We start from the raw sequence: 15,298 nt of genomic DNA on the forward strand, positions 1-15,298 counted from the left end.
ACATTTTTCTGGGTTTTTAGGGGTCTTTTAAGTGATTTAGGCCCTAGATCAAGGCTTAAAAGGGTATATCAGAGTGAAGGGGGCTTATTTCAGGGTTTATTTAAGAGTTCTGACTATCGTGTGTGACGGCCGGAGCGACGGTGTGAGGTGGCCGGCAGTGGGCCGACTGAAAGAGAGAAGATAAATGGGAGAAAGTTTTTAGGAATTTTTTGGTGTTTTTGGTTAAAATGAAAAAAGAAAAATATGTTTTATAGAAAAACATTTGGGCAAAATCATGTTTAAGTCCCCGCGCGTTTTTGCATTTTGGTCACATGTGAGGACCAAAATTGGTATTTACCCTTTTTCATATGTGTTATATATTGAATGGATTAATTTTTGTTTAGTCCCTAGGCTTAGTTTTTTTTAATTTATGTGTGATTATATATTTGATATGTAATTTTTTATTTATATTTTAGTCCTTAATGCGTGTTTGGATTATTTACATTTCTAGTACATTATTTTGTATTGTTTGCATTATTGGTCCTTGATCTTTACTGCTTTAGTGGCCTTTATATTTTTAATTATTAAAATTTGATCCTTATAGTTTTCTTTGTTTTACTTAGATTTCATATGTGCATATATATAACAATCTTTTTTTGGTGAATTTAATTAAAAGAACATAATCTTTTTCTCAGTCCCCAAAATTTTAAATGTAATCAATTTTTTAGAGTTTCACTTGATGGAATACACTTTTATTTTAAGACTATTGAAAGCGACATCTTATTCTTTAAGACAATCACTTCCCCTAATCTCAAAATAAACGAATTTTCCCTTAGTCAAATTATTTTGATTCTCGTCGAGAAATGCTTATTATGATACCATGCAAATTAATTAAGATAGAACTTAGACCGATATGCACCAAATAATAATTATATATCATATATAAAATAATAACATAATTAATATATAAAATATTATTTAATATAGTATATTACACTTAGTAAGGAAAGATTAATAATATATCATATATGTATAAATTTAAATTCATAAAAAGTAACATATATAAAAAATTATATGTTTTCATATATATATATATATATATATAACTTAGGATATAAATAATTATATCTAAGAAGTGCAAAACATACGCATATAAAGACTGTTAGATCGAATCTAAGGTGTCGTCTCAATGTATTTAAAAAATTGAACATCCTTATTCTCATTAAAGGTTAGAAAAATAATTAATTAATCGTATTTGTTTGATATATGTATTTAACTTTCGATTTATTTTTTGTATATGTTTTAATATGATTTCAAAAATAAATAATTTTAGAACAAGAATAGTAATATTTCTTTATTTCGATTGGAGTAATAAATGACTGCTTTAAGACATAAAATGTCATTTCTTTTTTATTAGAAATAATTAAATATTATCGTTTTCATCTTAAAATTCAAAGAATATGTTTTAAAAAGAAAGTCTTAAATTTATTTTGTTTTATTGTATTGTTATTTGTGCATTTAAATTTGAAATTAATAATGATTTGAAGATGGAATTGAAATATTTATTTATTTCGATTGGAGTAAGAATCGATTGCTTTAAGGCATGAGATGTCGATTCTTCTCGATAGGAAATAATTAAATATTGTTGTGTTTCGTACTAAAATTCAAAGAATATTGTTTGTATGGGATCTTAAACTAAATTAAATTTGAATCATAAATTTCATTGCAAAGATAACTAATTAATCGATTAGGTATCGATTTAGGGCGTTGTGGGGGTGTTAATCCTTCCCCACGTATAATCGACTCTCGAGCTCAAATTTATGGTAACTCATACCATAAATTTATTGTTTTAATTAAAATTAATATTTTTTTATTAAAATGACAAATATGTTTTTGGGTGCGTAATCACACACTAATCAAAGTTTGGTGGCAGCTCCTCGAACCATGTTTTATTAATTAAAAGGTCATTAAATTATTCGAGACGAGATATTTCAAAAATCACTTTAAAAAATTAAATTTGGTTTTTTTTAAGAAAGATCTACATGAAGATGCAATAGTTAATATTGTTAACGGTTAAAAATAAGACCAAATTTAGATTAAACATAAAGACTTAATTTTCAAATTTTAGCATAGTTGAGGGACCAAGGAAAAATGTTGACCTTTCTATTTCATCCAAAATAGTAGAAACCAAACCACAATTGTACCTTTTTTCCAATTAATGCAAGTGAGACGTACGTAATGTTTGGTGGAACCGAGACTGTGGCATCGGCAATAAAATGGGCCATGGCGGAGCTAATGAAGAGTCCGGCGGAACTCCAGAAAGTTCAGCAAGAACTCAGTGACGTCATCGGGTTGGATCGGGTCGTTCAAGAATCGGATCTCGAAAAATTGACCTACCTAAAAAGTGCCATTAAAGAAACGCTACGTCTACACCCTCCCATCCCTCTCCTCCTCCACGAGACCTCCGTGGACTCCATCCTCGGCGGCTATCGGGTGCCGGCGAAATCGCGTATAATGATCAATGCATGGGCTACGGGCGTGACCCGTCATCTTGGGAAGACCCGGATGAGTTTAAACCGAGCAGGGTTTTGGATGGTAATGCACCTGACTTTAAGGGCAGTAATTTTGAGTTCATCCCATTCGGGTCGGGTCGAAGGTCCTGTCCGGGAATGCAACTCGGGCTATATGGGTTGGAATTGAGTGTGGCTCATATGCTTCATTGTTTTAACTGGGAGTTGCCGGATGGAATGAAGCCGAGTGAGCTTGACATGAACGATTCATTTGGACTCACTGCTCCACGAGCCACTAGACTCGTTGCTGTGCGGAGTTACAGATTGAGTTGTCCTTTTCGTGGGAAATGAAAGGTAGAAATAAGAAAAAAGCCACACCAAAGCAGAGAAAATTAATGGGTTGTATTGTTTGTTTTAGAAGTGAAGCCTACCTTATAATAAAATAAAATCTTATTAGTATTTGACGTACTCAAACTTTTTTTACGCTGATTTGACACTTCATAATACTAATTCCTTTTTTTAACAAACATAATATTAATTCCCATTATTGTTGTAGTGGTCCTAGTAAAAATACATATTAAAAATCTAGTCATTGTATTGTAAGCTTTAAAAAATTGGTGAGTAAGATGTAAATATTCTAAAAGTTTGTTACTATTTATGTAGTTTGCCTTTTAAAAAAAACATTTTTTAATTGATTTAGATAATTATAAATAATAATATATGTTCTAAAAACTCTTACCCATTTTTAATGAATGCTCAAATACTCGATTGCATTCACGAAGAATTTGCTGCCAACCTTGATCCAACATCTACCAAATCACTAGGACCTCTACACATTCATTGTTTCAGATAGGGACGGATTGAAGAAAGTCTTCAAAATTTTCTATATATTTTAAATATTGTTATTGATATTTTATTCACCTTTAAAATTTTATAAATTTATCTTCTATCATAAAGTTTTACTCTTAAAATTTTATAAATTTATCATCTACCTTAAAATTTTAGGTCTCTCGATTTCAGAGATGGGATCATCTTAATGCAGATCACCACCTGGTTATCACACTCAAGCACCACCTGCCGCAAACCAATGTAAATTTCATATTGTTTTCATGTCATATCACATCAAATGTTTATATCATTTTGTATAATTTATTATAATAATTTGATTTCAACTATAAATTAATGAGCAACATCTATCATAACGAGGGGCATATTCAAACAATAATAACAACAATAAACTAATCAAATCATGAATAAGGTAATGAATGATACTTCTACATTAAAATTGTTTCGAACTCCCCCCCACCCTCTTTTACGCGCATATCAACTAGCACAGAAGGCAAATCATTTGTTCCATATAAAATAAAAGAAAAGCCATCTTGTACCTTTGCCTAGGCTATAGCAATATTCTTTGGTTATATATCCTCAACTTTACCTCCCTAAAATGCCACAATAAAGCATATCAAGTAAACAGAGTTCATAGAATAAGTCGTGCTTACTCCTAAAAGAAGCACAAATAATTGTTCCGATCGACTAGGATTCGCCATTCCTTGCAAATTATACTAAAATCTTGCAATGATAAAAGTACTTTCCACCCTTTTTACTCCCCTAGAAATCCAGTCGCCAGAAAAAAAAAATGAAATTTGGGATTTTATGTAGGAAAAGTTGGCATTACTTTAAAGAGGTTTGAGGTTACATTAAGATGCGGACTACAGCGAGCCCAACCGCAGATATGGAGACGAGGGTACCTATGCAGTACTTTATCACATCATATTTTGCAGGTTCTAGCTGGGCTCTTAATGCATGAATTTCCTGTAGATGGTTCAAAAGATCATGCTTATACTTAATGTCAAAGCATCTAAACACAGGTTTTCGAATGAAATAAACAAGCATGCTCACCCTATCTAGCTTGTTTGTTAGGTTGGTAGTTTCGGCATTCTGGTTGGCGAGTTCATCACGTATGCGCCTAGAATCAGTTTTACAAAATCACGCCATGAAAATTTTAGGAAAAGTTGGAAACAATTCCATTATAATCCAGAAAACATACCTTAGTTCATTTCGCATCTTTTCTGTCACCTCGAAGTTTCTCAGTTTCACGTTGCAACATAGAAAAATGATGCTCCTGCATTAAAAGGAAATGATCATAACGAAACCACATAAAGACTACAAGTCCACAAGTATTTGCAGTATGACCACATGATGGTACTGTGTGGAGATTTAATTAAGAATACATGAGTTAGAACTAAAGAGAACATTTACAAGCATTTATACTGAAAAAGACATTTACATGAGAGAAAGTGAACAAAACAAAAATGACAATTAAAGAACAATAAGCGTGAACTAGCTCCGCATTGCAATGAAGACAACCATATTTTAAAATGAAGAAAGGGTAGTTCTGGTTTCACCAGTACAGCCCAAAATAACATCATAACATAATAATAACAGAATCGAGGAGTGGAACATTCCAGTGAAGCCAATGTTTTAAAAGGCGATTAGCTACCTGAGAGCCTCATTTTTTTGAGGCGCTTTGAGACGAGGGATTCACGTACGCGAGGCGCTTAATTTTACAAAATATTTGTAAATATTTTATAACCATACCTCAAACACAAAACAACTTAATAATTAACTTAATAAGCAAAAACACCAAGTAGCATATGTCATATTGTATCTAAAAAAAGACAAAAAATATCATCAATAATCAAAATGCCTAAGACTCATCTTCATCATCATCGTCATCAACATCAATCCCAAGCACCTCCTCCTCCCCATCATCTTTGGAAAGTTCAATATCCTGTTCTATCTCTTCATCGTCTTCATCAATCAAATTTAGTATATTTTTATTATTTAATTAGATTTAATTCAAAACGGAATAAAACAAGTGAGTTTAGTATCCATATTCTAAAAAAGCCCATAAAACCAAAAAGAGGCCCATTAAAAAAGAGTTCAAAATTTCAGCCCAAATTTTAACTTCCCATGACCGTCAACGTTAATCAGGCTGTCCACGTGTGAAATAAAGAATCGTGGCCTTCAAGGTCACACTATAAATAGTCAACTTATCTTGAAACCCTAGGGTTTTTCTCAATCGGCAATATCGTTCAAAGAGTGCCTCCTCTTCTACTCTCCTGTTCTTCTCTTTCAGGTACAGCTTTTCATTTCGCCTATGAATTCTCGTCGTTTCTGTTAAGGTTTCTCCTACATCTAAACAGGGATAGGGCTGTTGATCTTTCTGTTACAGTGGCCTGTTTATTTGCTAAGCAAATAATTGTACGTGAAATGGGTCATTGTACGTGAATCGCTAAAAGCGTCGCCTCTCGCCGCCTCCGACGACTGAATCGCCGCCTCATGTACTCGCCGCCGCCTTGATGGTCGGAGGCGTTTTTCTAAACGCCTAGCGCCTCAAAGCACCTCAGGCACGCTTTTTAAAACACCGAGTGAAGCCCAAGAAGTAATATTTTAATCAAGATGGAAAGGACCAAATCAAATAATACATACAAGGATGAACATATTTAAGCATTTTTTATATCAATGAAGTTGCTAATTACCAACGGAAGTTAAATACAAGTGAACTCTGCTATGAAGTCTACTCATAAGAAAACCTTTCCAGAAAGGGTTCATATTGTTAAAAGAAGTTTATCTAATCAAATCCAGTGCCAAGAACACTCTTGGCTCTTGCAATTTCAAAGCTAGTATCATACTCTCTTTAAGAAACTACCAAGAGGTCTCCCCATTCTACACACTCTCCATCTTTGAGTAACTTTTAAACTCAAAACTTGATATGTTGTCAATAGCTAAGCGTAGTTTAGTTGCAAAGCATCCGTTTTCTTTAGTCAAAATATCTTTACCTGAACTTCAAATTATTCATCTAATTTTAAACCCACCTAATAGCATTCTCTAACCTACACCTAACTTTTGACACAAATCTGTCATTACACTTTCTTCTTTACCTCCTTCCTTACATACACCAGAGCAATTGTCAAAAAAGGGGGAAAGGAAAAAGTGATAGGGCAAAGGGGATTTAAAATAGCACATAAAATCTTGATTACCCTAAGCTTGACCAGCCTCACAAATAGCAACATTGGGTTAATAAACAAGAATGCTAGAAAAGAAACATAAAAACTCCAGTGTTGTAATATCATTAGTTCAAATTGAACCCTCAACAAGATTGCAAAGCATCAACCACCAGTAGAAATTCTAAAGAATTGGAAACATTAGAAATTTGGAATCAATAAGAGACTGATTGGAGTGTTCATTTTGGTCAAATTACAAAATTAGCACATAATAAAAGTTTCTTCTTTCTCCTTTGCAACTAAGTTTTTCATGATTAAACATATAGATTAGTACCTGGGAACTTTTTACTTCCGATTTAAACTTTGACAAATTGGCTTCTTGAAGCATCTCAGACTACAAAAGGTAAAATGAAGCAAATTTTAGTACATACATACTTGCAATAAACATACATGATCAAGGAAACATTAAAAAGACGGTAACAAATAAATCAACCAAACTTACTTTCTGCATTTCTGACTTCGAAACAAAAGAATGGGATACATTCTCCAAACTGTCGTTTAGAACTTCGGTGATCGCAGCCGTTATTGCCTCCGCTTGTTTCGATGGCAGGCCTTGGGCTTCCAAACTTCGAACCTATTATAGTGTAAAAATAACTCAAATGTAACAGAAGGGCCAACTCTAAGAGTTCCATATCCAAATATATCGGAAAAGAAACGGAATAAACACCGATTCCTTTAACGAGAAAACAAATCCAATCGAATTGAGTATAATAACTAACAGAAGTAAGAGGGGGGGCATTCGATTCGACTTTCCTAATTGAAACAAGATTAAAAAAGCATGCTCACACGTCCTTCATATTCCTAGGTTTTTCCGAAAACCAAACAGGAAATTGAAATGAAATAAAGTTCAATTGAAGTACCAGAGCTAATGTGTCGACGAGAAATGTACGTTTTCCATTGGACTTAACGAGTTCAGAAATCTGTCGATGCCCGACCCTATTCACAAAGGAACTCGAATACGCATTGAATCCTAATTGAACCACGCGCTTATAGGAGTTCATCGTTGCTTTGAATCGAAAAGGAAAAACTGATGGAGAAGGGACCAAAAAAAGGAAAACGAAATGGAACTGAGTAGGAGGCCGAAGGAAGAAGAGAAAGTGACGGGGGCGTATAATGGAAAATAAATTCTTCCAGAGAGGAGGCGAGAGACGCGGCTTACTAAAATGGTTGGTTCGTTGAGAAATGGAAGTTAAATGTTTTTATTATCGGTAAACTACACCATTTCTCACTGAACTATACTCTATCTCCTATTTTCATCACTCAACTTTTAATCTGATCAATTTGATCACTAAACTATATAATCGAATCATTTTGCTCACTCGACCATTTTCTCTCTAACGGATGATGATGTGATATATTTTATTATTTAATATAAAATAATTTTAAAAAATAAAATAAAAACAAAAGGTGGTTGGATTCTTATGTCGGTCACCGTCGACCGCTGTAGATAGTGGTCGTTCGGTCCTAAAATGGGATTAGTCTAGGGATGGCACGGGTCGGATTTTTGATCGACCCGACCAGAGAACAAGGAATCCTCCACCCGAGATCCGACCCGACCCGAACCCGACCAGATATATAACTTAAAAACCCGACACGAACCTAAATAATAATAAAAAAATTATTTTAATAAAAACAATGACTTAATTAAAAAAATAATATATAGAGAGATATTATTTTAATTATTCCTAAATATATAAGGTAAAATTATATATTTTTTCCGGGTCAGGTCGGGTATTTTTCACCATAAACTCGAACCGACCCGAACATCACATTTAAAAAACCCAACCGACCCGGATCGGGTCGGGTTCAGGTCCCATGTCCATCCCTAGATGAGTCATTTCGCCTTGACACCTTGAGTCCAAATCCGACCTCCATTTTTTCAGAACTTGCTTCGAAGTTCACGAATTTCAGTTTGAAAGTGAGGAAACCGAAATATTTTAGTCCAAATTCACGGATTTTGGGACATTTCCCAGTGAAACAACCATCAAATTCGGACTAAGGGGTCTAGACGAACTGACCCATGAAATTTGGTACCGAACGGACACCATCTAAGACGGTCGACGGTGATCGAAATGAAAATGACTTGTTGGTCAACGGAGAAAAAATGAAGAAGAGAAGGAAAAGGGTAAAGTATGTCATGAGTCACTGAACTTTACTCTCTCTTCTATTTTACTCATCGAAATAACGTCATTTTGGAGTATATTTGAGTTTTTCAAACTGATGTCATTTTGATGTCTGTGCCACGTCATAACATCATTAAATAATTAACGGTAGAGTGAGCAAAATGATTGAATATGTAAAGTTCAGTGAGCAAATTGATCAAATTGAAAGTTGGGTGAGGAAAATAAGAGAGATAGTAAAGTTCAATGAGGAATGATGCAATTTACCCTTTTATTATTTTTTTTTCAGGTTGAGGAAAGTTTAAAATATAACTTATTAATGTCAATTACAATTGAAATATTATCAATAACCTAATATTTTTAGGTTGTACAGGGTAATATTTTAGGTTTAACCGAAAAAATTATCTTTTTCATAACATTTTTTATTATAACTAAAATTATTACAAATTATTTAACTTTTTTTTGTTATAAACTTTAAAATCTCCAAAATATAACATTTTCGACAAAATGTTATAAATTTGTATAATTTTTTAGGTTAAACAAGATAACATTCTAAGTTAAAAATCATCTTAAATTAGCCTTTAAATTGATTGCTGCGTAGCAAAATCACCCCAAGAGTTCTCAAACTTTTTTTAAGAAAGTTAATGTAGCTTTTAAACTATTTTTATATTCAATGTAACTCTCAAACTTAAAAAGAAAATTTTAATGTAATTCTCAAACTTGAAAAGAAAAATTAATACAATCTTTAATCAACGATTTTTATTATAGACTATTACGATACTAACATGAAAGTTCAATATTACATTCCCATGAATGAATGTGAATTGTACCAATATCTCTCGCTGCAGTACCAGTCAGTTGGTCTGCATGAATCAATATTCCTCCAAGGCCTGCAAATTTCCTGCAGGACAACTGATTCTGAGTAGGCTACTAATTAATATCAAAGTTTAAGTTTCTTATACGGACAATCCCCATTTCAGGGACCGAATTCTTCGTATGCATTCTAGCTAGATACGAGTTGAGTGATTCTAATTGTGAATTGTACCAACAGATAGATCTGCTAAACCACACGTAATAAAAATATTAAAGCCGAATTGCGATAGTCTATTATTATACAAGTCACATCCATTATCGCCATTCATACATGTAAACCTATCCATGAACTGTCTAAATTGGTACTTAATAATGCGAAAATATTGTAAAGGAGCTGCACACCAAGTTTAGCCTTTAATAAAGCATCTTATTATGATACACAGCAGTTCGTCATAATCAAAAGTAACTAAATAATAATATGTATGCTTACTTCAACAAGCTCCGGCAAATCACTACACTGAAAATCCAAATTTCGAAGTTGATCAAGTTCCAAGCCTTCAATCAAAAATTAAACCATAATTCTAACATAAATTGCAGCCGCCACGAGTTGCATGGATCATCAGTACCTCCTAGGGTAGCGGTCCAAATACCTCCCAGAAGGGCACTCGTACGCCATGTGTCCTCTTCCACCGCAGTTGTGGCAGATCATCAAAGACCCCATGCAATCCCGGCTCATGTGACCAAGCTGATGGCAGTTACGGCAAACAATGTCTCGATGGTCTCGGTAACCACCACCACCACCACCACGACCGCCACTGCTTCGATCTCCTATCATGTTGGCTTTTGGGCAATGCCTAGCCATATGACCAGCTACATTGCACAGGTTGCAGATGGGGTCGCTTGTACAATCACGTGCCAAGTGACCTGGCCTCCTACAGTTATTGCATGCCTTGTCATTCGTACAGTCAGCTGCAATATGACCGGGCTTATAGCAATTGTTGCATAACCTCACATCCCCAGGTGGCATCGGGGGTGCGGTGCAGTCTCTGGCCCAATGCCCGGACTTTCCACAGGTGCGGCAGATTCCCTCGTTTGGACAGTGGCTTGCCGTGTGGCCAGGTTCACGGCAGTTCCAGCATAAAGACTTGGTTGTGCATTCCGAAGCAATGTGCCTGTTCATATAGTGCCTGCACAGTTAGAACCGCTCCACAACTGCAAGAAAGCAACATAGCTTTGCCTAACAGCTAAATCATAAAGACCCTACTTGATTACTCATAAAACGAGAGACAACAAAAGAATAAACATTTTGCATTTAAAATTCCAGAATTAGATCTAGTTCATTTGCTTCAGTCCTCATTTGAAAAAGGAAAATGTTAAAGAAAAGGCGTGAAACACAATTAATCGAAAGTATAAACCGCAAAATAATAGGAATTTGATGCATGCAGAATGACATTAACGAGCCACTATTAAGTTTTGACAGAAAAATACATTTTTAATCAAAACAAAAGCCTATAGCTTTATCAGACACCTTGAAAATAATAATGCCAAATAAAAGGTCATACAGACAAAAGAAAAACAAACATAAATAAACTCAAAAGATCTATCAGATTCAAGGTTAACAGCAAGGGGAGAAGAAGGTTTTTTACCCAGGGAGATTACAATTGTGGCAAATTGCCACATTAGGGCACTCTCTAGCATAATGACCTGGTCGTTTGCAGTTCTTGCATAGATTGTTTTGGCTGGAAAGAAAGAAGTCAAATTAAATAATCAAACAATTGATATATTGCTATTCTTTAAGGAAATTCTGTTAATAAAAAAGAACACATGTACATACATAGAAAATAAAAAAGAACGGAAAATCAGGAAAAATATTTAGGGAAAGATTATGAGATATACCAAACAGAAGCCAGGTTACAAATGAACTTTCCGGTACATCCCACAGAAAGTATACAACAACAGAAGCGGTAAACTTAGTACACAAAAGCCTAACCTCAACCCACACATGCCCCAAGACTACTGACATAAAAGATTGTACACAATATATGATAACAGCCACAGACAAAATAAACAATACCCCTCTTCAGTGAAGTAATTTTGTAGTTTCCAGTTCAAAGAAAGATAAAACCAGGCATTTCAATATTCTTCATCATCTTTTTTGCTGAAGCAGAAAGCGATAACAACATTATAGGTTCTGTTTTGGCGTGACTCGGGGGCAAATTATCGAGACTCAAAATATTTTCAGCCAACCACCATGACTTAAAACACTTGAAGAGAAATGAGTCCTTTTATTTGTGAAACCAACAAACACATAAAAATAGATCGGTTTGAAAATGACATACAGACCCATGTACTTTTCTCACTAGAGTAATAACACTTGATATCCTGTAATATTTATATTACGACTATAGGCAAAACCATTTTTGAGAACTATAAGTTAACACATTTTTCCTCGGACCAAATGACTGCCCGAGAAAAGAAAATTAACTAAATGCTTGGAAATTAGAAAACCTGAAACCCCGACGAGACTCCCTCCTGTAGGGTGCATTACGGTAAGAAAAGCGATCAGATCGAATCTTACGATCCATAGGACTCCGGCTCCTGCTCCTGCCGTCTGAACTCATGTTCAAATCTAAGATTATCAACACCTACCTCCACAGATCAGCAAAAACAAAACCACCTCTACCAACACACAAACTGCTACTGCTCCTGCTCCACCCTGTCCACAGCACAACCACACACCCATCATCATCCATGAGCCATATCAGACCTCTTACCATTCCCTCCAAAATATAAACACCAAATCCCATGAGTAAGAGACACATTACAATCAACAAGCAATCCACATCTTATATTGATTACAAACCACGCAACTCGGCAGTCGGCACCAAGTACTTGATGACCCCCACCCAAACCAAATTCCTCATGAAAAGTTCAACCATCTCTTTCGAATAGCCATCATTCCAGATACAGACTCATGAACAGGCACACAAAATCTAATTCAGAACCATCCATCCATTCTATTACACTTAAGTTCATTGGCCAGCATCCAAGAGATGATTAAAAGAAAATAACGGGATTCAGCCATATGAAAACTTGGGAATGGCTGATCATAAAGATTCTATGTGCATAAGGAAAACTATTGTAGTTCAAAAGAATACACAAGTAGATTGAAGAGAAACACATAAGATAGCAGATAAACTCCTAATATCTCTCTGAGAGTTTCAAATTTAATTGTAGCAACCTTCAACAAAGTTCGAACACACTACGAATTGGGGGGAGGGATTATTAGAACCATCTAAGTGGTTAGAGAGCAATAAAAGCCAGTGTATCAGTTAAAAACCATCTACATGAAAAAACAGGTAACAATGCCAGTAAAATCCATTTCCAAGTTTAAAAACCTCCAGTGAACTGCCTCCTCATTTACCCTTATCCTGTGAAATTGTTTCTCACCTGGACCCCCTTTTCTTCCCAAAGGACTCCAACAAATGCCCCCTTCTCAAAAGTCAAATCACAACAATACAATATAAGATTAAACCCTATTGTTTTCTTTCAGAAAAGCTATATGCAGTGACAATTGATGCAAACTTTAAAAATAACGACTTCACATAAGTTAGTGCCATAGCAGCATCCTAAATTTTGTAAGCTGCAGTTACTCCCAAACACATTAAATCACCACTTCACCGCCACCAACTAGGGAAAAGAATTCATACATGAGATCACATCCAGTCCAACTAGGGAAAAGAATTCAAATAATTTCTAACCTTACAAAACAAAAGCCAAGTGACTCTTTAAAGCTATGAAAAACGAAACAAAAGAAACATAATATGCAATCCCATTGAAAATTCATGGAAACAATAGCTTTTTGTTTAAGTTTATAACCTTGCTCCCACAGCAATAAGTGTGAGGCAGGGAGGCCAATTACTTATCTTCCACTATCTTTCACATGTTCACGCTCAATGTTTCTTTCCGTCGATAAATTCATGTTGTTCGAATTTGCATGAATTGTAGAAACACCAGCAACCCATTATCATAGAAGCGAGCATTAAACAAAATAAAAGCAAATATTTGCAAACAGACGAAGATATATAGTTCAAATTTCAGATTTCAACGGAGAAAACCGTAACTACCAGATTCAGAACCCAAATTAAAGGAAGCAGAGAAGATAAGGATAGAAATACACAACCCTATCGAAAGTAACAAAACGAAATTCAAATAGCATAATCGAATGCATAGAAAAGTAAACAAATAAAGGAAGTACGAACCTGACGTTACCGGGCGCAATTTAACCGTAGTTCGCGAATGTAAATGAAGGATGAAAAGGGAGATTTGTTGCTGGTGAGAAAATTGGATCTGGAGAAAGAAGACAGCAGCCTCTAATAAACGTGGATTTCGAAGATAAAAGAGAAAAGTGAGGATCGGGTTACATGGAAGTTTGCATTTCGTTGGAGGATTGGGCCGATGAGTTTAACATTTCTTCTTGTATATTCAGCCTCTTGACCCAAACTTCGGCCATCTTTGGGTACAGGATAAGAACATATCGTAGCCCGTGAAATCTTCTTACCTACACTCTTTGGATATGGCAAAATTGACCCAGTAGGTTACTCGGGTAAAAAATCTAACCCAATAGTTTATTTTCAAAATTATTTTGGAATCCACGATAAATGTTGCAGTGCAAGGAAAACTTGTCACGTTGATGTGATGAGTTTTAATAAAATATAATTTTTATTAGATTTTATCTCATCGAGGTTAAAAATTCGAATAAAAAATATTTTTTATTAAAATTTATCACGTCGACATAATAAATTTTCACTGCACTGTAACTCTTGTTGTAAATCCCTAAATAATGCGCTTAATGCTATATTCGGTTAAATAATTAACCCACCTATGCCACTGGGCGAATTCTACCCTTTGGATACTCCTTTGCTTCTCCAATATCAAGACTAGGGTTGTTTGTTTACTTCAGAATGATTAAGCATTGAATGATTCAAATGTTGAATGTTTCAGAGGCTCTGTATGAATTAGATCTGAATGTGACATGCTGTTTGATAATGGCTCTGAATCATTCAGAATGTACTTCTGTGTTGAATCATTCAGCACTGTTTTGCTGAATCATTCAGATGTGCGAAACAAACGCGCTGAACGGTTCCATTAATTGGCAAACAAACAGCCCCTAAGACTTCAACTTGGTAAAAGTTATGGTTTTTATCCTAATTTAAATTAGATACGATCATATTCGAGATGTGTTTGCCTAATATCGTTAAGTAACGGTGTAATTTGTTAAAAGCGTTGACTAATATAATGTTAATTGTCATATAATTTTATTACTAGTTTAGGTTTACTTTGTAGTATGTACTTGTACTATGTTGAAATTACAGACTTGATGTCTTGCATTCGATTTTATATAATTTGGTTATTCTATTTTTAACATGGTGGCATAGTGAGAGTTAACACAAATCTCAGGAATATAATATTATCTTTATATATGTATATTCAATGATTTTAGCAGCTTCCGTTGTAGTCTAGTTGGTTAGGATATTCGGCTCTCACCCGAAAGACCCGGGTTCAAGTCCCGGCAACGGAATTCTCCTTGCTGCATTTTTTTAACCCGGCCACAGTTGCAAACACGAGCAGTTTTGGACTTGCCATAATCCTACGACTCGGCTTTCTGTCAACCGTCCAATGTGGGATTTTAAACTCAAAATTTCATCAAAACCCAATACTTAAACCATGCCCACTAATCTGAACAAAATTAGAACCTCAAGTTTATTTGTTTGATTTCATAAGGAATCTGTCAGAAAAACTATAATTT

General features: G+C 34.8%; 1 protein-coding gene, 1 non-coding gene and 2 pseudogenes across 3 annotated transcripts; 2 read left to right on the top strand and 2 right to left on the bottom strand.

Moving 5' to 3' along the window:
* The first annotated feature begins 2,226 nt into the window (after positions 1–2,226).
* LOC120211277 lies at positions 2,227–2,842 on the top strand (annotated as a pseudogene).
* A 969-nt stretch (positions 2,843–3,811) lies between these two features.
* LOC120211367 lies at positions 3,812–7,692 on the bottom strand (annotated as a pseudogene).
* A 2,192-nt stretch (positions 7,693–9,884) lies between these two features.
* On the bottom strand, positions 9,885–13,856 carry LOC120211368 (zinc finger protein GIS2-like). Of its 2 annotated transcripts, none has more exons than XM_039209912.1 (4): positions 13,748–13,856; positions 11,998–12,195; positions 11,136–11,228; positions 9,885–10,661 (listed from the first exon to the last, which is right to left on the bottom strand). In XM_039209912.1, exons 2-4 carry the CDS (start codon positions 12,108–12,110, stop codon positions 10,109–10,111), a joined length of 759 nt encoding a protein of 252 aa, XP_039065843.1. In that variant the 5' UTR covers positions 12,111–12,195; positions 13,748–13,856; the 3' UTR covers positions 9,885–10,108. The 2 variants fall into 2 exon arrangements, with proteins under 2 accessions (XP_039065843.1, XP_039065842.1); XM_039209911.1 differs by having other exon boundaries at positions 11,998–12,205; positions 13,752–13,851.
* A 1,141-nt stretch (positions 13,857–14,997) lies between these two features.
* TRNAE-CUC lies at positions 14,998–15,070 on the top strand. Its single transcript has one exon. It is a non-coding gene; the product is annotated as a tRNA-Glu (tRNA).
* The last annotated feature ends 228 nt before the right edge of the window (positions 15,071–15,298 follow it).

This window comes from Hibiscus syriacus, unplaced genomic scaffold (assembly GCF_006381635.1).
Source record: "Hibiscus syriacus cultivar Baekdansim isolate YM2019G1 unplaced genomic scaffold, ASM638163v2 tig00109972_pilon, whole genome shotgun sequence".
NCBI classification, from domain to species: domain Eukaryota; kingdom Viridiplantae; phylum Streptophyta; class Magnoliopsida; order Malvales; family Malvaceae; genus Hibiscus; species Hibiscus syriacus.

Coding starts and splice junctions, on each gene's coding strand:
- LOC120211368 (XM_039209912.1), bottom strand. CDS start 12,110: ATGAGTTCAGACGGCAGGAGCAGGAGCCGGAGTCCTATGGATCGTAAG. Junction 11,229..11,997: donor GAGTCTCGTCGGGGTTTCAG/GTTTTCTAATTT, acceptor CTTTCTTTCCAG/CCAAAACAATCTATGCAAGA. Junction 10,662..11,135: donor CACAATTGTAATCTCCCTGG/GTAAAAAACCTT, acceptor CTATATGAACAG/GCACATTGCTTCGGAATGCA.